Raw genomic sequence first — 26,040 nt, forward strand, 5'->3', positions numbered from 1 at the left:
CATCTTGAATTCTGGGTTAAATAAGTATTTACAGGGATAATTGGAAAACACTTTTCAAAAAAAAATATTTTCTTTGATTTACTTATGGTCTTATATGGTTTCGCGCGGACCATGCCCATAAAGCTTATGTAGTCGCTTTACTGTGTCAGGGTTTAGCGTGGGTTCAGGACTGATCACCCCGAACTTGTGCACTTCACTTGGCTCAGAAATACATTAATATCTATAAGTTGTTCCCAGAGTGTCTCTTAGGTTGAAATTAGAATGTGTCATCTAGAATTGGATCGTTCTGATATTCAGCAGTAAGTAAGTCTGTTTAACTTGGTTGTCATCTCCTATGCTGTTATCTTTTAAATGATTTGAGTTTTAACATATCTTTACCTGAAGTGACTTTACCTTTACCTGAAGTGAGTTTACCTTTACCTGAAGTGAGCTTATCTTTACCTTTACCTGAGGTGAGCTTATCTTTACCTTTACCTGAAGTGAGTTTATCTTTACCTGAAGTGACTTTACCTTTACCTGAAGTGAGTTTACCTTTACCTGAAGTGAGCTTATCTTTACCTTTACCTGAGGTGAGCTTATCTTTACCTTTACCTGAAGTGAGTTTATCTTTATCTTTACCTGAAGTGACTTTACCTTTACCTGAAGTGAGTTTATCTTTACCTTGAGTTTATCTCGTACCTTTACCTTGATGAGTGCATCTCTTATCTATATCTGATTGAATGTATATCTTATCTTTATCTTGATTATTATAAAGTCCTAAGAATCTGTCCTTCTCTGTGCTTGTCGTGAGTAAAGAATTGGATCACGTCAATAGTGCAGTTTAGGTATTACAGTTAGGACCCTAATTATATCTTACCTTTTGTGCATACCCTCTACCACGAGTAGATGTGGGCTTGCAATTATCTTTACCTTTTAGCATACTCTATACCATGAGTATAGTGGGCTTGCTAGTATCTTTACCTAGATTGTGTCTTCCTATCACTGCTCAAGAGAGTAGATGTTAAGGATTATCTTTTACCTTGATTTTTAGTTGTTGGTGATATCCAGAACCATATCATTATTTATGTTTAGCTTTGTAGTAATGTAGTTTCAACTAGTCTTGATGAATTAGTCCCTCATTGAATTCTCGGGTGATTAGTAGAATTTGTTCGCTCTAGTATCAATGTTGGGTAAATTTGATATGTTGATTGTTGTGTATGGTTCTTGGTTATACTGTGTTAGGTGTTGTTAATACACACCTGTAATTTAGATTTAATGATGGGTTACTAACACTTGAGAATGCAGATAGTAAGTAGTGTTAAGAGTTGACTTACTCTATAAGGTTGTATAATTATATTTAGAATGTAAGTGATTAACGTGTAATTATTTGTTTTTCTCTATCTTTATTTTTACTAAATTAAAGTAAATTATCTTGTTGAATTATCTATGTCGGTCAGTTACACATCCCTTCTATGTTCTATACTTTCTGCAAATATGATTAAATATATCTCACGTGGCCTCTATACTATGTATGACTTCGTTCCTGATTTGTGTTCTGTCCCCTCAGCAAATAGTATGACTGTTGAGCCTACCATCATTATGTTTTTATCCCACAACGTTACTCCTTTACCGTGTCCACCCTCAGGTTCGCCCTAGCGTCAGTTAGTTCTGGAAAATAAAAAAAAAGGAAACTTGTGGAGTTTTCCTTTTTTTTTGCTGGAGATAAGGGAGAATGTAGCAGTTATGCTACGGACCATTTAAAATTAATTACGATTTTCGATTCATTCAATTATATTTCATTAAAAATACCCCTCTAGAAAATTCTTTGGAGACGCCTATTTAATCGCTTAGGTGCCTATTTTCGCAGCGAAGCAAGAGGAAAGCACCGCGCATGTTTCTATCGGATCGATACGAATCGATTTCCGATAACATTGAACAGCAGTTGGTCAGGAAACGGCTCGAAGGGCGGATGGCGCGCCGCTAGTAAGGTTATTCCCACTTTTAAGTGACGGGATTGAAACAAATTTTCGATGGAAATCAAATAATTAGAAGGAAATTAAGCGTCAGCTAATCCCATCTACAAAACTAGATAACCAAAGTTAAACATGTCTTTGGACTTCTTCACATAACAGAAGTGGATATTCCGGCGTGCCTGCCTTGTTTCAGTAAGTACATAATACATTTATCTCTCATTCCTTCCTTGTGAAATCCAATGCATCATTGTAGTTAGATCTTTCGGTAGATTAATTTACCACATAAGTTTATATATAATTCATAGTATAATAATGATATTCATTATCATTTGCAAAGGAACATTCAATCAAGGCCATAGTTTTTTTTAGTCCAAACCTAAATTTTAATATCTTTTATACCTGATCGTTAGGCTTTTTACTTAAGGTTTTTTATCTGTGATTTATAAAAAGTTTTAACGAGTATCTATACAGCCTTCTGTCACGCCCATCTAATGCGCACGTCCCTGTCATGTCTGAATTGAAGTAAACTTCAGAAATTTTGACATGACATATGAATACCTAACCTACCTAATATTTGGTGTTTTTGTTTGGGCCTGTTCAATATGTACTGCTACTGTTCTTGAAATACATCATAACTAATTAAATAAACTTTATTTTAGATCCCGTAACTTAGTTATTTAGTCACACAACGTGACTCTATCACGTTAATTATGTACTACCTAGTTAGATTGCTAGCCACTCTGTGATGGTTTATCCCTAGAGTGGGCTGTTTTTGTTGGATAATACACCATACCGGATTTTATTACAACCAGCATCTTCACCCAGGACCTTGCAGTAGGACTTACTCACCACAGCAGCCAACCGTTTTATCGTGCCAAAAGGGAATTTCCTACGGAATTCATCTCTATGGACTTGCAACCCTACTTTTAACCGGCTGTTGTGTAAAAGCTAAGTTTATTTACTTTTTCTGTATTTACTTTTGGGTAAGATATATTTGCTACATTGTAAACTTTTCGTATGCATACGATTAGGAAGAGTACATATATTTTCGTGATAGACAGGGTTTTAGGTCGTTGGTTTTTTTTTTGATTTAATATAAGTAGTAGTTTTAAATAAATAAAATCAGGTCTTGTTTAATAATCATCAATAATTGTATCTTAAAATTTAATAGGGAATCGGGTTGTAAAATTTTGTCGCGGATTTTAAATAGGGAATACGTCTCGTAGGTTTTTTTTTTGTAAAATATATAAAGAGTCACTGACCAACTCATTTATATAGACCTTTTTGCTATTCCAACGGACTTTTAATTTGGATTTTGATTTTAATACTTTTGCTTGGCCAGTGATAGTGGATAATTGCTTGTTGAGTGGCCTTTGCGGTCCTATTTTATCTTTTCCCCATCCACTATCACTGTTATTACGTTGCGTTATATGTAAAGTGTTAACATTTAATATTTATTATTAATATATTTGTATGTATTAAGGTTGGTGTTTTATTTCAGTCTGTATTACCAGTATATAACATAGCAAGACAAGATCAGTATTTAGTATTTTGTATTTCAGGTGGTTGTAACCAGTGTCATAGAGTTCCTGTTGTTCGTTATTTCAAAATCTCGAACCTGTCCAACTTCTTGGTTCTGAGAGCCGAGTTGTTCGTTCGAGTTGGCGCCCTTTTTTCTTCTTCTTTCTTTGTTGTAACTCGATATTATTTTATCTCTAGCATTCTTATCTATTTTCCTTCCATTTTTGTATTAACAGTCTCATTTCCTTCCTAGTTACTATCATTTCATTACCAAATTTTCTTCTTATATCTCTAAAGCCAATATTCGGTGTATGGAAGCTAGCCCGAATACTCATACTTGAGATTTAGTGTCTCTCTGCCCTTTTTTTTTTCCTTCTGAGCTAAGCCCCTCTTCTTTTGTCTTAAATCTCTTATCATTTATTTTACCCATCTTTATTCAGTTCTTCTCTTCAAAAATCTCTATACCCAGAGTATAGAGGGTTTCACATCCAAAACCGTTGTGAAGTGCTTTTACCATATGCCCAATGCCCATGCCTGGAATTCTCTCATAACATCTTAGAGAAACACGATGTGCATTTTTTTAAATTTTCAAAATATTACGTGTATTGTATATAAAATATGTTTGTTAACAGTGTAATGTTTAATAATTAAAAGTGCTTATTGAAAATGGCAAACAGCCAAAACGTCTAAGCAAAATCAAGTGTTTTATTTATAACAGACCGCAAACGCAGGAATTAAAAACCAACTATTTATATATAATATATATATATATATAATATATATATATATAAATCGTTTAACATTTGTGAGGGCGTGTTACAGGGAGAAGTCCTCAGTCCCTTGTTATTTGCGTTATTTCTTGCAGACATCGAAGATTTTTTTAAAAGCCGCGGAGCAGAAGGCATCAATGTTAATAACGTAAATGAAATTCTTATGCTTTTATACGCTGACGATTTGGTAATATTAGGTCACTCGGAGATCGATATATCAAAAAAATTAAAAATGTTGGAGGATTACTGCAAACAAAACAAACTTACTGTCAATACTGCTAAAACTAAAATTATGTGTTTCTCTAGGGGTCCTTATAACTTAAAAAATAATATTAAATTCACTTTCAATCAATATCCCATTCTATTAACTAACACCTATAATTACCTTGGAGTGACTTTTGCCTCTTCGTCTCTATTCCGTGAAATGGCAGATGTGAGTAATGCGAAAGCTAAACAAGCAACTGGAGCACTTATACCTGTTCTAGCTAAACTTAAAATTGACTGCATGCAAACGAGGCTACAACTTTTTGATGCATTAGTAACAAGTACAATCTCCAATTGTATTTCTGTATGGGCACTCCGTTATGTAGATGTTCTCGAACAAGTTCAAGTACAATTCCTAAAACGAATTCTTATGCTTCCCATATCCACACCCGGTTACATAGTCAGAGTAGAATGCGGCAGAGTCAAACTCTTGTATAATATATTCAAGTGGACACTAAACTGGTTAAAGAAAATTTATATGATGGACGATTCCCGTTACCCCAAAATGTGCTTTTTTCGTCAACTACAACTGATGGAGACCGATAGCAGGTATAACTGGGCAGCGCAGGTAAAATCACTTTTTACTTTTATTGATGCTGAACCTATTTGGAATAATCTCTCCCTTCATTCCCTTCAACTGAATAGAAAAGCCTTGTTAATCAAATTTAAAAATAAGCTCTCAGAATTAGATATTTCTCTTTGTCAGCAATCCAATTTTCTCCCCTTATATAAACACCTAGCTCTTTCCGAATTAAGTCAAAAATACTTATGCCTAAAAATGCCCATCCAGATTACAAGAACTATTGCACAGCTTCGATTATGTAATTCATTCTGCTTAACGTTCACTTATAAGGATTCTACATATAAAATTAATCCTAATGAAATCTGTACTATTTGTAACAATAAGGAGTTAGAAACAATTGAACATATACTTTTTGATTGTCCAATATATTCTTGTATGAAACAATCATCCATTAATTATATAGCCGATATTGATACTGTAACTCATACCTTAAATAACATTACAGTATATTCAGCTAAAATAATAGCTGGCTATATCTGGAATGTTCTAAAACTTAGGTCTTTCATCATAAATGAATAGTTAAATACGTAAATTATACTTTGTATCTTTAATTAATTCTTATATAACTCGTTGTTTTTTTTTTTTTTTTTTTTTATTTATTTCTTTCTTTTGTTTATCCCTAAAATAAACATATTGTGTGTTTCTTGGGATGAAAAAAGGAACGAAATATTTGTTCTCACCCTTTCCATAAAATTGTAAAATTTTAAAAGGAAATAAATGTATCTATCTATCTATCTATCTATCTATATATATATATATATATATATATATATATATATATATATATATATATATATATATATATATATAAATAAGCAAAATCATTGGCTAATACTCGTAAAGTGAATGTGAATTTAGTTGGAAATATATAAAATGATGAAGGGTCATCATTCCATACATTTCTGTGCAACTATATACACCGGTGTTTCGGCCTATTTGGGCTTCGTCAGTATAGTGTAGCAAGTTAAAAAAGTTGTTTGTTAACTTGTAAAAGGATTACTACAGGAGCAAGGTTACCATTTTTTTGTACTCGATTTTTTTAAAATTTGTACTCGATTATCCAACATCATTTTATATATATATATATATATATATAAAGCAGTTAGGTAATATTGACTGACACTATGTAAAATCTTGTTAATTTTGAGGTTGCAGTCATAAATTTCAGGGGGCAGATTTTAACAAGATTTTATATATATATATATATATATATATATATATATATATATATATATATATATATATATAGTGCTAGTCAAAAGTCCGTACCCCCCCTCGTATCTTTTGACCGGTTATACTTATAATAGTGAAATTTGGAGGAAGGAAATGAACGGACGTAGGCTTCTTAACTAGTCATGACAGGTGACGTAAAAGTGACAGATGACTTTACAGCGCCACTGTGACAGATAATTTTAAATGGTACCCTATGGTAAGCGACACCTCGTTTGATAGGTATTGAAAATACCTATTCAGCTATACTAATTTTGTTTGAGTTTAAGCTCATTTGGATGAATAAATGAAATAATATAAACTTGTAGTTTCGCATTTAATTAATAAAAATTCAAACCTCCGCCTATGGTTACTTGTCAAAAAGGTTGACGTTGACGTAAAAACTACTAGAGAGCTGAAAAATGTCAACTTTTTTGACAAAATAACCATGGGCGGACATTTTAATTTTTAAGAATTAAATGCGAAACTACAAAGTTATATTTATTTCATTTATTCACCAAAATCAAAATCAACTTAAACCCAAAAAGTTAGTATGACTGAAGAGATATTTTCAATACCTTTCAAATGAGGTGTCACTTGCCATAAGGTCCCATTTAAAATTATCTGTCACAGTGGCGCTGTAAAGTCATCTGTCACTATTACGTCACCTGTCATGACTAGTTAAGAAGCGTACGTCCGTTTATTTCCTCACTCCAAATTTCACTATTATATGTATAACCGATCAAAAGATACGAGGGGGGGTACGGACTTTTGACTAGCACTGTATATATATATATATATATATATATATATATATATATATATATATATATATATATATATATATATATATATATACTATAACACTATAAAACAGTGTTGAAATTATCGGGAATTGCGGTCTGTGGCTTAGATTGAAACTACATTTAATTCTGTTGAATTCGATATTTCGATGAGTATTTATTAATTTTTCATCTTCATCAGGAACAAACTACAAAATTAACTAACAGTTAGGTACAAACATAATATTACAATGATATAACTTACGAATTGTTGTAGGTATGTTATATAAAGCAATTTAACTTAAAGCTATGCATGTCGTTTCACGAGAACGTCGAGGGCGGCACTGAGTCAGGTATCTTTTCTCACATGTGTTAAGGGTCAAAAGTTCCAATATCAAGCCATCTGTTTAATAATCTGCTATTTTTCGAATTTTAAAACATTGCAGTAAATTTCGCTTAATCTACTTGTGTCTGATTTGTAATTAATTGAACGTTTATTACTGTTTCTGTGGTACATCTCGAGAAACAATCTTTTCTTATAATTGTTTTCTGAATCTAAGATCTTGATATCTGACAAATTAAATTGGTGTCCTGTTGTTATGGAATGGTGTGCTGCTGCACAAGTATTTTTGTGTGTTTTACAATCACTTTTGTGCTGCGTTATTCTTTGTTTCAACCATTGCGATGTTTGTCCTATATACTGCCCATCACATTCGAGACAAGAAAGTTGATAGATGATATGACTCTGATTTAGAAGCGGTGTCTGGTCTTTAAGCTTCGAGAATAAGCTATAGTTGGATATGCTATTGTATTTCGCTATTTTGATTTTATGAATTCCGTTCAGCAGCTTGATTATATTGTTGGTTAAGCCATTTATGAAGGGCAACTTTTTGTAAATCACGGGATCTGATGGTCTGTTGTCACGTTGCCCGTCGTATAAGTCTGAGTTATATATCAGTTGCTTAAGAATTTTACTTGGATAGCCGTTGTTCAAGAATATGTTATAGAGTGTTTTTAAATTCTTTTGTGTGAACAGGTCATTGCTGATGTGTAAAATTCTGTTTTTCATTGCCACAACAGTGTTGTGTTTTTGGCTTTTCGAGTGCTGAGAGAAATAATTTATATATCTTCCAGAGTCAGTTGGTTTCTGATACCAATCCAAAATTATCTTGTTCTCTGTGGTTCTTATCACCTTAGTGTCTAAAAAGGGCACACTTTGTTCTTTCTCCTCCTCAACGGTAAATTGTAGGTGTTTGTGAAATCCATTGAAGAGGTCCAGTGTAGTTTGAATAGAGTCCTCGGGGATCGCACTTATCACATCATCCACATATTTATATATGAACGGTAACTTGAACGGTAGTCGTGGAATTACTATATTAAATAGATGATCTAAAACTATGGTGGCTAGAATGGGGCTGATAGGAGAGCCCATGGGAGTGCCAAAGATTTGTGAGTAAAAAGTTCCACTGAAAGAAAAGTAAACATTAGAAAAAATAAAATCGATTAGTTGGTGGAACTTTTTACTCACAAATCTTTGGCACTCCCGTGGGCTCTCCCAGCAGCATTTAGATATCTATCGGTATGTGTCGGTTTCCGATACACTGTATGGCCTATGTGTCCGTCTTGTTTCTTTATTATTAACACATCTAAGAATGGAATTTGGTCGTTTTCTTCCAGTTCCATGGTAAACTGAATTTTATGGTGGATATTGTTGATGTGTTCTACAAAAGCCTTTAGTTTTTCTTCTCCGTGGGTCCAGATGATAAAAGTGTCATCCACGTATCTAAGCCACAGTTTGGGTTTGTATTCAGCTGTTTCTATTGCCCGCTGTTCTATTTCATTCATAAACAAGTTCGCTATTACTGGTGACAGTGGGGAACTTTTTTAGAACACATCAACAATATCCACCATAAAATTCAGTTTACCATGGAACTGGAAGAAAACGACCAAATTCCATTCTTAGATGTGTTAATAATAAAGAAACAAGACGGACACATAGGCCATACAGTGTATCGGAAACCGGCACATACCGATAGATATCTAAATGCTGCTTCACACCACCATCCTGTACAATTGCATTCAGTCATCAAAACCTTGATTACAAGATCCGAAAGACTGACAGACCAAGAACATCAAAATGAAGAAATGCATAACGTAAAAACAGCGTTAAGAAAAAACGGCTTCTCAACATACAACATCGAAAAAGCTCAAAATGCTCGAAGAAGAGATAAGGACCCTACAGAAGACAATAAACCGATCGGCAAAACCATTCTGCCATATGTCAAGGGTACGACAGAGAAAATAGGGAGAGTGCTGAGAAAACACAACATAGAAACGATATTTAATACGGACAGAAAGATCTCAACTATTTTACCAACACCAAAGACCAAAATATCGTTAGAAAGTCAAGGTGTATACGAGATTCCGTGTGGGGATTGTGGAAAGTCGTACATTGGACAGACCAACCGAAGAATCCAGGTAAGACGAGAAGAACACCGAAATGCTATCGAAAGGGGAGAAACCACGTCATCCCTGGCGCAACATATCGCAAATACAGGACACACAATAAACCTGAACCAAACAACGATGTTAGCTAACATCGAAGTAAAAAGAAAACGGAAAATCAGAGAATCGATAGAAATTGAAAGAAATCCCAACGGTTTAAACCAAAACATGGAAACATGGAAAACGGTACTGAAGAAAAAGAACAAAATAAATCAGGCCGCAACATCCACGCGTAACATCCCGCCGACGACTACAACCTACACCGGACCAATAACAAGAGCCAGAGTTCGCGCAGGGCAAGCAGCAGCAGCATCCCCAAGTAGCAATTTTTCAACGCATTGGTTGTCAGTACAAACAAATGCACGGTCTACAACGTTGCCCGAGAGCATTTTCAGTTGTATTCGGCCAACGTCCCCTACCCCGACTGACATTACGATGTTACAACCTGTAGTTATACGGGCAACTAATTTATTACCATTGAGACAACTACAAAGTGTTCCCAGACCTACTGAAAAATCAGTAGACCTACTGATCTCGATCTTCGTCTACTGATCTACTGATGGCATCCTTAAACCTACTGAAATACTAAAAATTACTAAAATACTCAAAATCATCGTATTTTAATAGAGGGATTCGGTAAATTTAACGAAAAATCGGTTGAATCGACCGATTTTTTGAGGCATCTTCCCCCAAGGAAGATGCCTTTGAGGTTGCCTTCCCCTTCCCCCTAATTCTACTGAATTCTACTGATTTTTCGGGGCGACATCTAGTTGTCTATGTATAAACTAAATTACTCCACCAGCTAAATCTACCGAATTATACCGATTTTAGAGGCGACTTGATACTACTGAAATCTACTGATCTTTTGAAGCGACACCTACTGATCATCAAAAAAGTCATCTGGGAACACAGCAACTACATATCACAGTTCAGTTTTTTCAACAATCGCAACGACTTAAAAATGTTATACAGTAGAACCTCGATTATCCGTCAGGGCACCGGACCAAGGGTATGACGGATAATCGAAAAGACGGTTAACAGAACATTAAAAAAAATTAAAAGCTCATAGTACAACTCTCAAATTTCATTTGTATGGGCCATTCCACGAAGTTACGCCTGTTTTGGATTACTTCGACAACGAATATTTTACTGTGCAACATAAGAAGTACGAAAGTAAATGGGGCTAATAATTATTCCAATAAACAACAATGTAATTTGCAATTTACTTTCGTTCTTCTTATTTTGCACAGTAAAATAGTCGTTGTCGAAGTAATCCAAAACAGGCGTATGTTCGTGGAATAGGGTATATGGTTTGTTTGACAATATAAGAGGGATTTGTGTTCGTACAATCGTATCAATTTAAAATATTCTGAAATCTTTGTTTGTTTTACTGTTTCTTCACATTTTGCGACTGCTGAATTTCTTAATCGGCATAACATCATGCAATCTACTTTATTGGCTTCTTCTTGTTGAGAATATCACTCGATGAATTATTGCATATGCGATGCAGCTTCTCTAGGTTATTTACGCAAATCTTTGTCAGTTAAAATAGGTCCATTAACACAGCTACAGTCAAATTCCGAGTCTGTGTCAGCTTCTGAATTTGTCTGGTCCGCCTTTGTTGCCATTTCAACGATTTCTTTATCTGTCAGCAATGGATAGCCGTTTGTGGCCTCATCACAAATCAAATTAACTTTTTTTATTTTTTTACATTAAAATTTTTGCTTATGTGGTTAATACAACTTCTGTATGTACCCTGACGGTTAACAGAGGTGACGGTTAATGGAGAGACGGATAATCGAGGTTCCACTGTAATGTTAAACTAATTTACGCCCTGGCCGACTCTGTAGTTGAGTATTTGTCTGTCACGTCACGACCCTGTGTTGTTCTAGAGGTGTGACACGTTTGCGGCAACTTCCAGAGGAGAAAAAGAATTTACTTTATAACCTTATTTTTTTCTTATTATTATATATTTTATTTTGATGGAAATTTTCGATTTATTTAACAACCAAAATTAGCCAAAAATGTGACATCCGCCCTTAGTGAACCAAACCCCAGATATACATGCATACCTTAGCCTTAGAGTAAAATTTTAAGTTTTCAACATATTTTTTCTTTTTTTTTTTTTTTTTCTCTTCAACGGACACTTTATGCGGAACGACTACTCTTCTCAAGTACCTAGATAATTTCAAATATTTATTATTTAAATATGAATTTAATATATTATTGCATCGCCCCATCTATATGGTAAACTGGCACTATTACAGAGGTACAATGCAGAATCCTACTTTCGTGTAGAATATTCCATCGCCCCATCTATTACAAACTTGCACTATTATAGAACTTCAATACAGATTCCTACAGTTTGCTATATGTGTCTTCAAATTGCCTATATATAGGCGTGAATAATAAATGTTGGTAGCAATGTTCGGTGAACAGGAAATTTCTGTCGCCAATGTTTTTATGAATTCCATTGACTTAGTGACTTTTTAACCGACAACGGAAATGTTTTTACTGAGCGGGTGGAGTCGTTTTATCTGAAGGAATAGCAACAAGTGTGAAAAAATCGAAGAAATTCAAATAGAAAATGGGTTGTGCGGTGAGTACAACTGGGGAAAAAGCTGCTCTAGCTAGATCCAGAAAGATTGATCGGGATCTCCGAGCAGCTGGAGAAAAGGCTGCCAGTGAAGTGAAATTGTTACTACTGGGTAAGTTGAAGTCCTGTATTACATATTATCTATTACATTAAATGTTATGTTTTTATAACAACTTCTAATCTAATATTCATGTTTGTTTTAAAACTATTATGACTATCCATGCTTGCTCCTGACTATAATGCCACTTTTTTTATTTAATTGTTGTATTATTTATTTATCATTCTGTAGTACTCCAGTCCAAATTTTCAACTAAGCTTTTTGAACACTGTCTTGTGTATCTTCTTTCTGTGTATAGTTGTGATATCCCATTTATATGAGTGTCAAAAGTACTATAAATTTACATGGTTGTTTAGTGTATATTATAAGTTATTTTTAAATCTAGTGTATGTGTTACTTGTATTACTCTGCAAGTGTAATTTTATTCTATCACTTTTAAATTAATTTGTTTTCAATATCCCCTTCAGACCACTTACCTACAGTTCGTCAGCTTAGTGACACAGAAATGTAACTACATTTTGTCTCATTTTGAGATATCTACACCACTGAACTTATCTTAATAAGTTAATTTTGAGTGACACCTCTTTCTGAACACCTAAAACCCCAGTGAGGAGTTACGAAAACTACGAAACTCACTAAGATACGTTCAATTTTGTAGATTGAACTTCAAAATGTGAAATGTAGTTACATTTTTGTGTCTCTAAGCCGATGAGTTGAGTCTGTTCTTTAGTGTGCATCATCATTTAAAGCATAGGAAATAAGTCGGAAATTTACTAAACTTAACAGCTAGGTTATAATATAAAATTTGTTGTTATCAAATAAATAGAATGTCAAAATGTAAGTTTTGCTTTAAAATTTTGCTGCAGAATTACAGCTAGATTTGAAGTAGCTTAATAAATTCTTTTAATATCATTAGTGATTAATAAATAAATAAACAATTGAATGGTGCGCTGCAACAATGCTGTAAGCGACAGAATTGAGATTATGCAGGAGATGAAAAAAATGTATTGACAAGCTATTTATGAACATACGGATACCAACATTGCGGTACGAGAAACTCAGGGAAGGCAAAATGTTTTTAGCCAGATTGAAAGATGCTCGCATTGGTCTTTGGATATACAGTAGAGCGTCGATTATCCGAACTAATTGGGGGGGCAGATATGTTCGGAAAATCGATTTTTTCAGATAATCGAACTGTATTGATATAGCAATATTATTTATCCATATTCGAATGAAAGCCTTATTTACATATCTTTAGTGACAAATAGGATATGAATTAAACAAAAAAGTGCTGTATTTGCAACAAAATGAAGATTTTTAAGCATTAAAAAATTTCATAGAAAGGACAATACGCTTTCATTTAGGCATTTTCAATCGAGTTTTTACACAAGTTGGGAGTTCGGATAAGAGGTTGTTCGGTTGATCGACGTTCGGATAATCGACGTTCTACTGTACAATAATATTGCATTAAAACCTCACTTTGACCCAATATGTCGCTTACAACATTGTTGCAGCGCACCATTAAATTTATAAAAAAATTCAATACCATATTTTCTTTTTGTCATTTTATTCACTTTGGCAGAAACTTAAACACAACCATTCCTTAACTGTGTGAATTAGGTTAACTTTGTATCTTGTAAAAATTAATTGCAAAATAAAAATACACTTACCATAAAATTTCAAACTCCAATATAAAATTAGTTGTGAAAACAACTGTTTGTGTGATATAAAAAAGTTCAAAATGCAAAAATTCGCCAAAAAAACAGCAAAAAATTCAACAGACTGACAGCCACAAAAGTAAACAAACCAGAAATGTCACAAATTGTACTTGTAAAGTCTGAAAATATCCCATAATATCTTTTTTTTACCTATCTCTTTTCGAGGTACTGAGTCTACAGCTTTCATAAAAATAACGTGTTTTTACTTGAGAAGAGGTGTTAGATGGTTTGTCTTTAGTTTCATGCGTGGAAGAGAATGATGCTAGATAAAATGTATGTTTTGTCTTGTCAGGTATTAATGACGCATAGGTAAAGTATCGTGGACTCAAGTGTATATAAATGTATACCTACTTATAAAGTTTACCTAACTATAATAAGCAGCTAGTAACTATATAAGTATTTTTCTATGACCTGTTAGTAACTTGCTCATTATTCACTATTTTTGAATAGATAATAACACCCATTTCTCTACCTGTGAGTAATAGTTCATTACTCAAGGGCTGAAGTTAGGTTCAAGTGGTGAATTCCACTTTTAATAAATGAAATTACTTAACCTTTAACTACACGCACTGGCATATTTTGTACACCAGATAGAAAAATTCTACTGCAAATATATTTAAAAATTTAATTTTTGACCTTGTTTATCTCTCTAACCTATCAGTGGAATGTGCTTTACAATTTGGTTTTAGTTTTGTTATAATCAGCGTTCTGGGAAGATTGTAATTTACAGTTTAAATATGTTGTTTCCGGTTGTGGATAATATACGCCACGATTATCCTAATATAAGTGGTAATATAAGTACATATGTCAATTGTTTTTTAGTCATTATGGCACAAAATATATTTTTCTTTATAAACAATACTTTTTCTCCTGTAAAAAATCACATTTCAAAAAATTTTTTATTAGTAATTTTATTTATCATGGAATCCAGTTATTCCATGATTCCAGTTATAAATCCCAATTGGCTTACTGAGAAGAAACTCCAAGTATTCACTGATGCCGAATAAGGTTTATAACAAACAACTGAGTGTATTTTTTCAAAAAAAATAAACAAATCCACTGTTTTTAAGTGTATTTTCTTGTGGCATATAAAGTATGCCACGTTTGTAGTTATGTTATAACTTGATGCGCGGGTAGTTAAAGGTTAAACTTGTTTATTTTATACAATAATTATATTAAATTAATAATTAACTTAAAAAGGATTTTTAACTGTAACAATGGGTCAGTATATTTTTTACTTTATATCTTGTTTATTATGAATTTTGACGTTTATAATTTTCAATGACAGTGACATGGCATTAGCGTATTTGCTGTGTTTATTGGAGTTTATTTATAACTTGCAAAAAGTTACTTCAAAAATGAGACCAAAATTTTTGTTGCTTTGATATACATAACTTTATATTTTTTAATAACTAATCATAATAATTAATCGTATAGCTTTAATTTGTGCTTATAATCGGAAACGAATAGCTTAAATTGACTTTCTTGCAGTATTTTTACATTAACATAAGAAATAGTAGGCAACCAATTTTCAGCTGTGTACTACTGGTAAATGAAATTTATTTTGGTAAATGATAATTTTAATCTCGAGTAGTTGATAATTATATTTTTTACTAATTAAAATAAAAAAAAGGTCATAGAAAAAGTATAGTATTCTACTCGCATGTAATTACATGCTTGTTGAATAATATACTATTTTTATTAGTGATTTTATTTATGTATTCCTTATTATAAGCCCATATTGTTGTAGGAGCTGGCGAGTCAGGCAAAAGTACAATAGTTAAGCAAATGAAAATAATTCATGAATTGGGATACACACCAGAAGAATGTGAACAGTATAGACCCGTTGTTTACAGCAATACTATACAAAGTTTAATAGCCATAATAAGAGCTATGGGCCAATTGGGGATTGATTTTGCTGATCCTAATAAAGCTGTAAGTATTATAAAAATTTAGTATTTTAGAAATTTCTGGGTAGTTATATCAAATTACATAATTATTAGCCTTATCACTATTGTAAACATATTCCAAGAATTTTTATCATCCATTCCATTTACACTCATACTGGTGATTCATAAACTGACTATTACTAATTAAACACTTCTATAACTGGGAAATTTTATTGGTACATAAATATATGAAGTGGTTGATTCATACTTTTTCCTTGTATACCTACATATATGTGAACTTTTGTTTCCACTTTCAAAATATTTTCCTCCTACACTTTCAAGTGATGCAATGATATAATATGATAAAATTTGTGGTTATTACATCTAAACACTTGTTACTTAAATTTTGTGGAAATAAAACCCGGGAAAGTAACAAAATTGTGCAGTTTCATATTTTTTGTAGTTATCAAAATATTATTTTACAAATATTTTTTTTATTTTCGCATTTTTTATTTATTACTGTTTATTTACATGATATAAATATGTTTGTCCTTAATAAGACATGACATATAAGAAGAAGTAATTTGTTTGCTCGTATACTTTTAGTGTCTAATTATTATTATCCAGATTTATTATTATTATTAAACCAATAAGGCAGAGAAGCGAGCTCCTATTATGCCCAAAACCAAGGAAAAATATTATAAAACTAATAAAAATTATAAAGTTACAATTAAGAAACATCAAACAAAATTCTGAAACAATAAATAATGCCATTGTAAAATAATTCAGTGGTCTAAAGAAAATATTTTTAAACATGTTTATTTATTTATTTATTATGGGAAAACCCCATTAACCGTTGGAACAATGTTAACACTAGTTCCCAATATGGTGTCTTGATTAGGAATGGCAAAAACAAATTATATATGATATCATATTATGATACATTGAATGAAGATATCGATATACAATATACAGAGTGTCCCCGAAAATAGTACATTCCTTTAAGGTATGAATATAATTCACAATTAGAAACAAAAAAGTCCTGTAACATATTTTTCTAAAACCGTTTCCAAAAAAAAATTACATTGTTTTCCATATACGTGAATTTTTATTTACAGAAATTTAACTAATCTGACAATGTCGCCGTCCGCAGTCAAAGCACTATTCAATATTATCGTTTGTGACTTAAGGTTTTTAGCATAATCCAACCTTATTTTATTTACTATTATTTCAAGGTCGTCGACATCTATGTAGGTTAGGGTGACCAAATCATAAGTATCGTTCGCGGTAACGATTCCATACTTGTCCAGGACAACTTCGCATGCGCACTTTAAAAAAGAGCGTTCTCTTTTTTAAAGTGTGCATGCGATTTTTAAAGTGCGCATGCGAAGTTGTCCTGGACAAGTACGGAATCGTTACCGCGAACGATACTATAAACTTGAAAAAACAGGTAATATCCATGAAGGGTTTGGGGCGATGAACTCCAACTAAAGGGGTGTCTGACCGAGGCGCCTGCATGGAGACATAATTATTGAGACATTCTTTTTTTAGCTAATTTGTGACCTAAATCCTTTTCATTTTTCCTTTGAATATGTAATTTAATTTAAAACAACAATTTTGGAATTAATACTTATTTATTATAACATAGGTACTTGAAAACGTAATTAAACAAGATAGCTTAAATTGTTGGTCAAAGTTAAAATTTTAGGAATCAAAAGATCTTTAGGATTTTAATTGGAGATATTTTTCTTTCGTTCCAACCAATTTTAAAACCTCTTCTTTTTCCAATATAAAGTATAAAAACTAAAACAGTCCATTTTTAAATTGTAGACTAAAAAATGTCCAGTTGCACCAACAGATAAACGATTGATTTTTTTATTTGGATTGTACATTTATTTTAAAATATGTTGCACCAATTATTACTCAATTGGAACCGACAGTTTTTGAACTGTCAAAAGTAACCAGCCCATTTTCTGCGGTTATTTGAATAATCGACTGTTTTTATTTTGGCAATTCAATTTCATAACATAACCTTACAAAGCTTTCTTTGACAATAATCTTTGACAGACCAAACTCGGATTCGAATGAAATAATCTGTACTAATACGATGTTGCCACTTATACATTATCGGTTTGTAAACCAACAGTTTTTTAGAATGGTGCAACTCGTTTGAAAAATAATCATTGATCATTGATTTAAATCGTCGAATTGACGGTTAGCAAATCAGTTGTTTTACAGTCTGTTGGTGCAACTGGGCATATAACTACCTACAAGATTACAGAAAGAGTATCCACTCCCATATTGTTCCTTTCCTTTGTCCGTTGAATGTTCAGGGAAGGGATTGCAAACACATAGGTACTGGCATATCTTTAAAAATTCCTGGTCTGGTATGCGTTTTAAAAAACAAACCCATTTTCGTGATACTGAGGTAGTTTTGTCATCTTGATCAGTTCATTCTTTATTTTTTTCACTTACCAAATCCCCTAATGGTGCAAGTTGATCAAGTAGCAAAGTATGACTTCTATGAATGGTTTTTTCATTCGAATAACACACAGTTTCTTCAATTTGTTCCAACTGGGAATCTCCTTCAAAGCACCCATTTAAACTTTGAGAAAGTAGAGAAAAGTAAGCTCTATTTTTCAAGATACAGTAAGTTTGCAGGTTTCATAAAAATCATTAACTTCAGTTCTAAGTTAATTTCGTCTTGTTGCATAATACTGCCACACTTAAAAATGGATTTTACATTAAATGATAAGAACTGTTCCTTTTTTCTTCCGGTCAAAACTATGAGAATAGATTCCAATACATCATTAACTTCCATGACACTTTTTGTACTTCTTTCAATCTTTTTAATTCCTTGCTGAAAAATATTAAATTTTCTATGGACAAACCATACATATTATCCACTTAAAGGATTATTGGATGGATCGAAGAGAGACGCAACAAAAATCATCAACTCAACGTCACATATTATATTCTAATAATGCCAACGTAAATACGGGACATTTGGGCGTCCCGGGAGACTTTTTCGGGACCCCCGGTACCATCGTTAAAAAACTGGACAATCCCGTTTTTACGAGACGTTTTTTCACCTTAATGTAGGTACTTAATATCTGCAAAATAACTATTTCTTGTTTTAATAATATGGCATTTGCTATTATCTGAATTAATTAATGTTTTGGATTAAAGCTGGAAATTTTAAATACATTATTATTTTAACATAAGTAAGTAACTATCTACTGTGGTTTAATTCGTAAGGTTACAACTGAAATTACAACAGAAAATGTTCAATAATGTTTACTAAAGTTGTGACTGTCTTTATTTAGATTTTTGTACTGCACATAGTTGTCAGATTTAAATTTGCATTCCAAAATGTATTTTGATTTTTTGCTCAAACAGTGGAATTTAGAAAAAAATGTTATAAGACTTTTTTGCTCTACATGATGCCTTCTACCTATGCCTTTAAGGAACTCACTATTTTCGGGGACACCCTGTATATCGGAAGAAAAATATCGATGCAATATATCGATATATTCTGGTATAATTAAATACAGTGGATTCTCTCTATAACAAACGCGGATATTATGAGGTTTCGCTTATAACAAGGTATGCTAGATGTCCCATGAAATTCCTATTGAAATGTAACACCTCTATATATATAATGTTCTTGAACTCGTTAAGTGGAGCATAGAGCTTCAGTGAAAACGTGCCATCGGGTTCTATTTTGCACTAGGGTCTTCACCTCATTCCAAGACTTTCCTTGACTTCTTATCTCGTCCATGATGGATCTTATCCAAGTTTGTGCTGGGCGACCCTTTTTCTTTCTCCTTGGGGATTCCATATTTTGCTATACAATTTGGCTGGTTTTTTTATTTTAGGAAAAATTGTGTTGTAATGATATAAAAACGTTCCATAAAATGCTGATATTTTATCATTGAAAGTGATAGCCGAATAAGTTTCATCCCAGGTTTCCCTAGATAATACATTTCGGAAAGCATCCATATTAGATTCCATAAAATTGCGTGTTTGAAAGGAATGATTACAGTTATGCATTAACGGGACAATGAAAGAGCCTAATTGATATGTATGATCAGAGAGGAATGAGTCAACTACTTCTATGTTATTTAAGTCCAAACTACTAAAAAAAAAATTGTCAATACATGTTGAAGATGTGTTTGTTATTCTGGTGGGAACATTAATAAAGTGTTTAATGTTAAATTCAGCTAATAAATTTATTAGATCTTTTCTGTGATTGTTTTTAATCAGTCATATATTTTAATAGTCGTATTTATATAAGCCAAATAAGACAATGAATCAATAAACTAGCTCCACATTTATTTACGTAATACTATTTGTATGATATCAATCAAATTATACTGCTTCTTCACAAAAAACAGTAACAAATACTGAAAAAACAAAAAATCTATTTTCTTCAAAAAATAGACAAACAATATTTTAAAACTCAAGCAAGTAGTTTACTTTACTTATTTAGTTGCTATATTACCTAGCTATAGGTTACTATTATTTAGCTAAAGCTTTCAACTGAAAATGTTTGCGAAGGAAATACAGCATATGTAAACTGTCGTCTGCCGAACTACTGTCTATTTTAGAGGCAATTTAGCCAGTAGCAGAAAATGCCCTTTTGGCTTCTACACTTGGCGGCGGTATTTTTCAAGCTTTTAAGGCTTTATATTATGTAAATGTAAGATATTTTCCTGTTGACCCCCAGATTCATAGTCATTTCTTTTTTCATAATGGACTCAAGTGTATTAGTTCGAGATGGTGACGGGCGAAGTACATTACATGCTGACAATATCCTGTTGCAACTCTAACTCCTGCTGCAAGATCAAGATTGGAACCCGATGACGGAACCTCTGGCGTTTCTTACTTGATCAGCCTCTTCGTTTATCATTGCTCTCAGATGAATTTAAAATGCTGAAGTTCATTCTCGTTACAAAATCGTAAATTTCTTTTCGAAGTAAACTTTTCGCTTTTTTTTAGTCCCGCAAATCCCGTGGATCCCGCATCATGCGAGATTGGAAATTGATGCGGTATAGGAAGCCCTAGTACAAAGCCATTAATTTGTTGTTGGTTTTTCTCTCCCACTTGTCTTCTATCTTTGGTCCTCCGAATACACATCTCAATATATTCCTTTCCCATCTTTCCCCAGAGTATCTTCTTCCTTCCTATTTAATGTCTATGCCTCACAAGCATATGATACTGTGGGTCTAATTACTGTTTTATATAATCTGAGTTTGCCTTATCTAGAAACCTATTTTGAGTTCAATAGGGCTCTTAAACTGCTTAATTAATAATAATAATAATAATAATAATATCGTCTTTATTATTTCTTCAATATAGAAATGTACATTTTTATATAAAACATAATATATTATTTTCAGAAATAAAGGGCGAAGTTCATTTTCTGAAATGTCGCCATTTACAGAAAATGTTCTTCCACTTAACCCGAAGTTCTTCCACTTAACCCGAAATTCTCTTTTCATTTTAAACAAATACGACACCCAGGTATTCAAAATTGTCCAACCTTTTAAAACTATAGCTTTTACCACTTACAGACCTCACACTAAAGTTTTCTTCTTCTTTCTTTTCTTCCATCCCTTCCATGATCATATATTTGGTTTTGTCTTCATTTAGCTCCAATCCGAATTTCTGTGCTTCTTCAATAATTTTCTTTACAACTCTTCTTAATTCTTTGGTGGTTCTTGCTAGGATCGTTAGATAATCAGCAAATTGTCGGTGATGTGACAATACTTCCTATCTGCTGTAACAGTAGTGAGTTTTGTAGGAGAGACGAAAAACCTTATTTAGGGTTACCTCCTGTTTTCATATGATATTTGAAATGAAACAGGAAAACAGGAGGTAACCCTAAAATAGGTTTTTCGTCTCCTACAAAACTCATGTTACAGCAGATATGAAGTATTGTCACATCACCGACGAAATGCCATGCACTGGTGCTCATTTTTCATGGTTGTTTCTTTCACCTTCATTCTGATTTCTGATTACAATTTCTAACACATAAGTTGTATAATGTAGTGGATAAAGGATCTAAGTCTTTTGCAACCGCAAATTTTTATTTTATTTTATTTATCAACGTGCAATCACATAATTAAAATACAATATAAACATTAATCACAGGAGATTTGTAACCTAACCTAAAGTAAATTTAAAAATTTTAATCATACAAACTAGGAACATTAAATAACAAACATTAACAAAAAATGTACAAAACACAAGGATATCAAGTTATCACACACAGTTTTTAAGCTGAGCTTTACATTCATTTGGAAAACTATAACAATCTAAACCTTCCAAATATTGGTTAGCAAACCTAGGAGTTTGCCAGGAGTTCCAGGTTCTGGACATGAAGGAGTTGTGTCCGTAGTTAGTGTGATGGGGTCTAATGTAAAAAGGTTGATTTAGCCTCGTTTGTCTACTGGGAACATGGAGGCTAATTTTCACCAATAATTGAGGACCAAAATTGGTGTAGTATATTATAAAACATTGTGAGATCCTTATGCATGCGTCGGATTTGGAGAGAGGTTATGTTGAGAGACTTTTCTATATTAGAATAGTTAATTTCATCAACCCTCTTGTTTTGTTTAAATGCAACAAATCTTAAAAACTTTTGCTGAACTCTCTCAATAGCCAGAATATGGGTGTTATAGTGTGGAGACCAAACACATGAACAGTAATCTAGGTGAGGTCTCACAAGTGAACAATACAATATTTTTATGGATGGGATATTTAAAAAGTCTTTAGCGCAACGTTTGATAAACCCTAAAAGTTGAAGTGATTTTGAGACAATAGATGAGATATGGGGGATGTAGGATAAGCTGGATTCGAGCACAACACCTAGGTCTTTTATCTGAGATACAGAGTCTAAAGGACAATCCTTAATAGTATATATATATGATTTGTAGGAGTTCTATTTCGACCAAAAACCATTAAGTGACACTTTTTAACATTAAGTTCCATTCCGTTGCTATTACACCAATAGCTCAACCGATCCAAGTCAGATTGTAATTTTTGATAGTCACTATCATTCTCTATTTTCAAATATAATTTTAAATCGTCAACAAACATTAGGAAAAAAGCAAAGTGGAAACAGGAGGTAATATCATTAACATAGATATTGAATAGAAGGGGTCACAGATGTGACCCTTGTGACACTCCTGAAGGTACCTTAATTTCAAACGATTGAAAACCTTGAACACATACTATTTGTGATAATAACCATTCTAAAACTTCACCCTGGATACCCAGACCTCTCAACTTATTGATTAAAATCTTGTAATTTACCCGATCAAACGCCTTTGTAAAGTCTGTGTATACAGCATGAACCTGGAAGCCGCCTTCAAGAGATTCCAAAAGGAAGTCGGTAAATGTCAATAGGTTAAGTTCAGTGGAGCGGCTAGGGAGAAATCCAAATTGCTGGTCGATAAAACAGCCTTTTAAACTTGCTGGCAAATAGTCACACACAAGGCTCTCAAAAACTTTTGGAATACAATTCAGAATGCTAATCGGACGATAATTGTTCACTTGAGACTTATCTCCAGATTTTAGTATTGGGGTAATAAAGCTAGTTTTCCAGTAGGCTGGGAACATCCCTGTCTTTAATGGCAGGTTAAAAATGTGAAAAAGAGGTCTAGAAAGTAAAAAAGCTTAAGTGTTTAAGAAAAGAAGGTGGAAGACCATCTGGACCTGGCCCCTTGTTGCTATCCAAAATGGAAAGTTTTTCATAAATAGACGAAATAGAAATGCCAAATTGAGATATAGTAAATTGTGATAAGTTGATGTCACCAGAAATTAAAATATTATCCTGTAAAACACAATCTCTATCGCTATAAGTTTTTGAAAAGTATGCAGCAAACAAATTAACAATTTCTGTACCACTAGAACCAGTGATAATAGAGAGATTTTGCACCTCTTATTTTGCAATTCCGTTATGGTTATCGTTATACTACGTCTGCGCAGTAGCGAATATATGATCCATTATCTTTATTAAACATAAGGGATTTCGTAATTTACGGAGGTTTAAAGTAGTGCTTATCGTTATCGTTATAGTAATGGTTAAATTGCTTTGTTGCCAGAATGTAAAAAAATCAGTAAAATTACATTTACATAGATTCTAATTTTGATGACCTATAAATTAAAATATCAAAAACTATTACAAGTATATGCTTAAAATTACAATAACGTTGTGAAGTGAGGTTATGTTTAAATAACGATAACGATGACACGAAAAACCTACTTGACAGGCTGCAAAACTCTGCTTTTTAACGTTGCCGTAATCGTTATGCCTAATAAAGTTAACCATAGCGGAGCCAAAATCAGCGGTTATTTTAAGAGGTGCAAAATCTTTCTATTATTATAGTGTACAACTGATTGTATATTAGGCTTTCTATTTTTATTACTAACAAATTTCCAAAAATTTCTAATATTATCCCTGAGAGATGATTCAGTTAATGCAATGTAATCACAATAACATTGTTGTTTTAAGCGTTTACATTGAGCCCTTAATGCAGAAAACTCATTAAAGAGAGTGGGGGATTTAGTTCTCAGATATTCTTTGTGAACTTTCTTTTTCTGAATAATTGTAACTTTGAGATCTGGAGAAAACCACACCGGAAATTTCTTTGCTGAATACTTTTTAACAGGAACATAAAGATCAATTGTTAAGTATATAATATCGTAAAAAATACAGATCATATCATCAAGAGACTTATTGAACAAATTGATCTGAAATGTGACCATGCCAATCAATGTCACAGGTAGACTTATTTTAGTCTCATGTTTACTAACCTGATCAATTTTTTTGATATACCCAAATGTTCGATTGCTCCATACCTTTTGACTATCATATGCTTGTCTAAAATCCACAAACAAAACATGCGGAGGAACTTTACCTTCATAACAAGTAGTTCCAATAGCTTGCAACTTGTAACAACCAAACCTTGTAACATCAAGAACAACCAAAGATTTGTATCATATATCTTAGCAATAATTCAGTTACAACATTGCATCCCATGTCATCATTTGCACTGCCTACAGGTATCCAGTAATAGTATTACACTTTGCCCAAATTTTATACCCACGTTTTGACAAACTTTGTTTATGTGACGGTTACGGCAACGCGGCTACCACGTTCTCCATTTTATTTATCTTATAGGTCTAATATTCCGCTGGCATATGGAGATTAACTTCTTATTGCGGGTAGCAGTCAAAAGGTTAATTAGCTTCTTGGGCATATATTTGGTAGATGTCCTTTAAATTTCACCTACATTCATCAATAGAAAATCTACTTACAGATTTGGCTTGTTCTTTAAAAATTCCATTTATTCTAACTATAAATGGTCTTTTATGTGATCATTAGGTGGATATTTTCTATTAACTTTTTGAATCTGGTTATTGTAAAAGCTTTGGACATAACAGGATTATTATAAAAGGGATCACTTGACCAACATCAATTTCTTTCTGGTAAAGGGTGCAATCCCGTTAAAATAAAAATCTGCCTTTTTGTACAGCATATTAATTCATTTATGAATCAAGTAGATGGGGATGGTAAAAAAATGACATCATCAGAGTCAGAATCAACATTAGACCAATCTTCTGAGGCAGAAAGGAGTTTCTGATAATCCCTTTTTTGAAGTCATAATTTTTCTGCTTCTTCTTCTTTTGGCATCTTAACCCTGGATGGGTCTTTGCCTGTCTGGCTTTGTCCTTCCATCCAGATCTCTCTTGTGCCCTTTATGCGGGTATGCACCCTCGGGAAACATCTTAGGGTAGTTGGGGGTAGTTACCCCCTACCAATAGGGGTTGCTGAATTAAACAATATTTATAACTACTTGTTTATTACCAACTATAAAGACCACAGTAAATAGTTGATGTGCTCACGGTAAAACCATCTGCTAGTGCATCTGGATTAAGAATGATCTTTTTAATAATACGAATGAATTAGAATGAATCACCATGCCTTCATGTTTATATAATCAAACTTGTAACATGTAGTTTGTTTATATTGTCGACTCAGCTTGACCATGACTTACGAAAATATGAATTAGTTGACTATGCAATATTGTCGACTGGTGATTCTAACAAATCTAGGTGACCTACTAAAATGTAAACAAATGTGTATGTTTTGGTTTCGTTTCTAGTACATTTAAGAATTAAAT

The 26,040-nt window shown here is 32.9% G+C and overlaps 1 protein-coding gene and 1 long non-coding RNA gene across 2 annotated transcripts in view; one reads left to right on the forward strand and one right to left on the reverse strand.

The window, feature by feature from the left end:
• Window positions 1–244: 244 nt before the first annotated feature.
• On the reverse strand, window positions 245–761 carry LOC126893165 (uncharacterized). The gene is made up of 3 exons (XR_007701079.1): window positions 634–761; window positions 511–585; window positions 245–372 (listed from the first exon to the last, which is right to left on the reverse strand). It is a non-coding gene; the product is annotated as an uncharacterized LOC126893165 (long non-coding RNA).
• Window positions 762–12,025: 11,264 nt separating this feature from the next.
• Window positions 12,026–26,040, forward strand: part of LOC126878464 (guanine nucleotide-binding protein G(i) subunit alpha) — a 67,451-nt gene continuing 53,436 nt past the window's right edge. Inside the window, exons 1-2 of the mRNA XM_050641204.1 lie at window positions 12,026–12,294; window positions 15,709–15,893. Coding sequence (XP_050497161.1) covers window positions 12,174–12,294; window positions 15,709–15,893 — 306 coding nt within the window. The 5' untranslated portion in view covers window positions 12,026–12,173. The remainder of the gene's footprint in view (window positions 12,295–15,708; window positions 15,894–26,040) is intronic.

This window comes from Diabrotica virgifera, chromosome 10 (genome assembly GCF_917563875.1).
Source record: "Diabrotica virgifera virgifera chromosome 10, PGI_DIABVI_V3a".
In the NCBI taxonomy this organism is placed as follows: Eukaryota; Metazoa; Arthropoda; class Insecta; order Coleoptera; family Chrysomelidae; genus Diabrotica; species Diabrotica virgifera.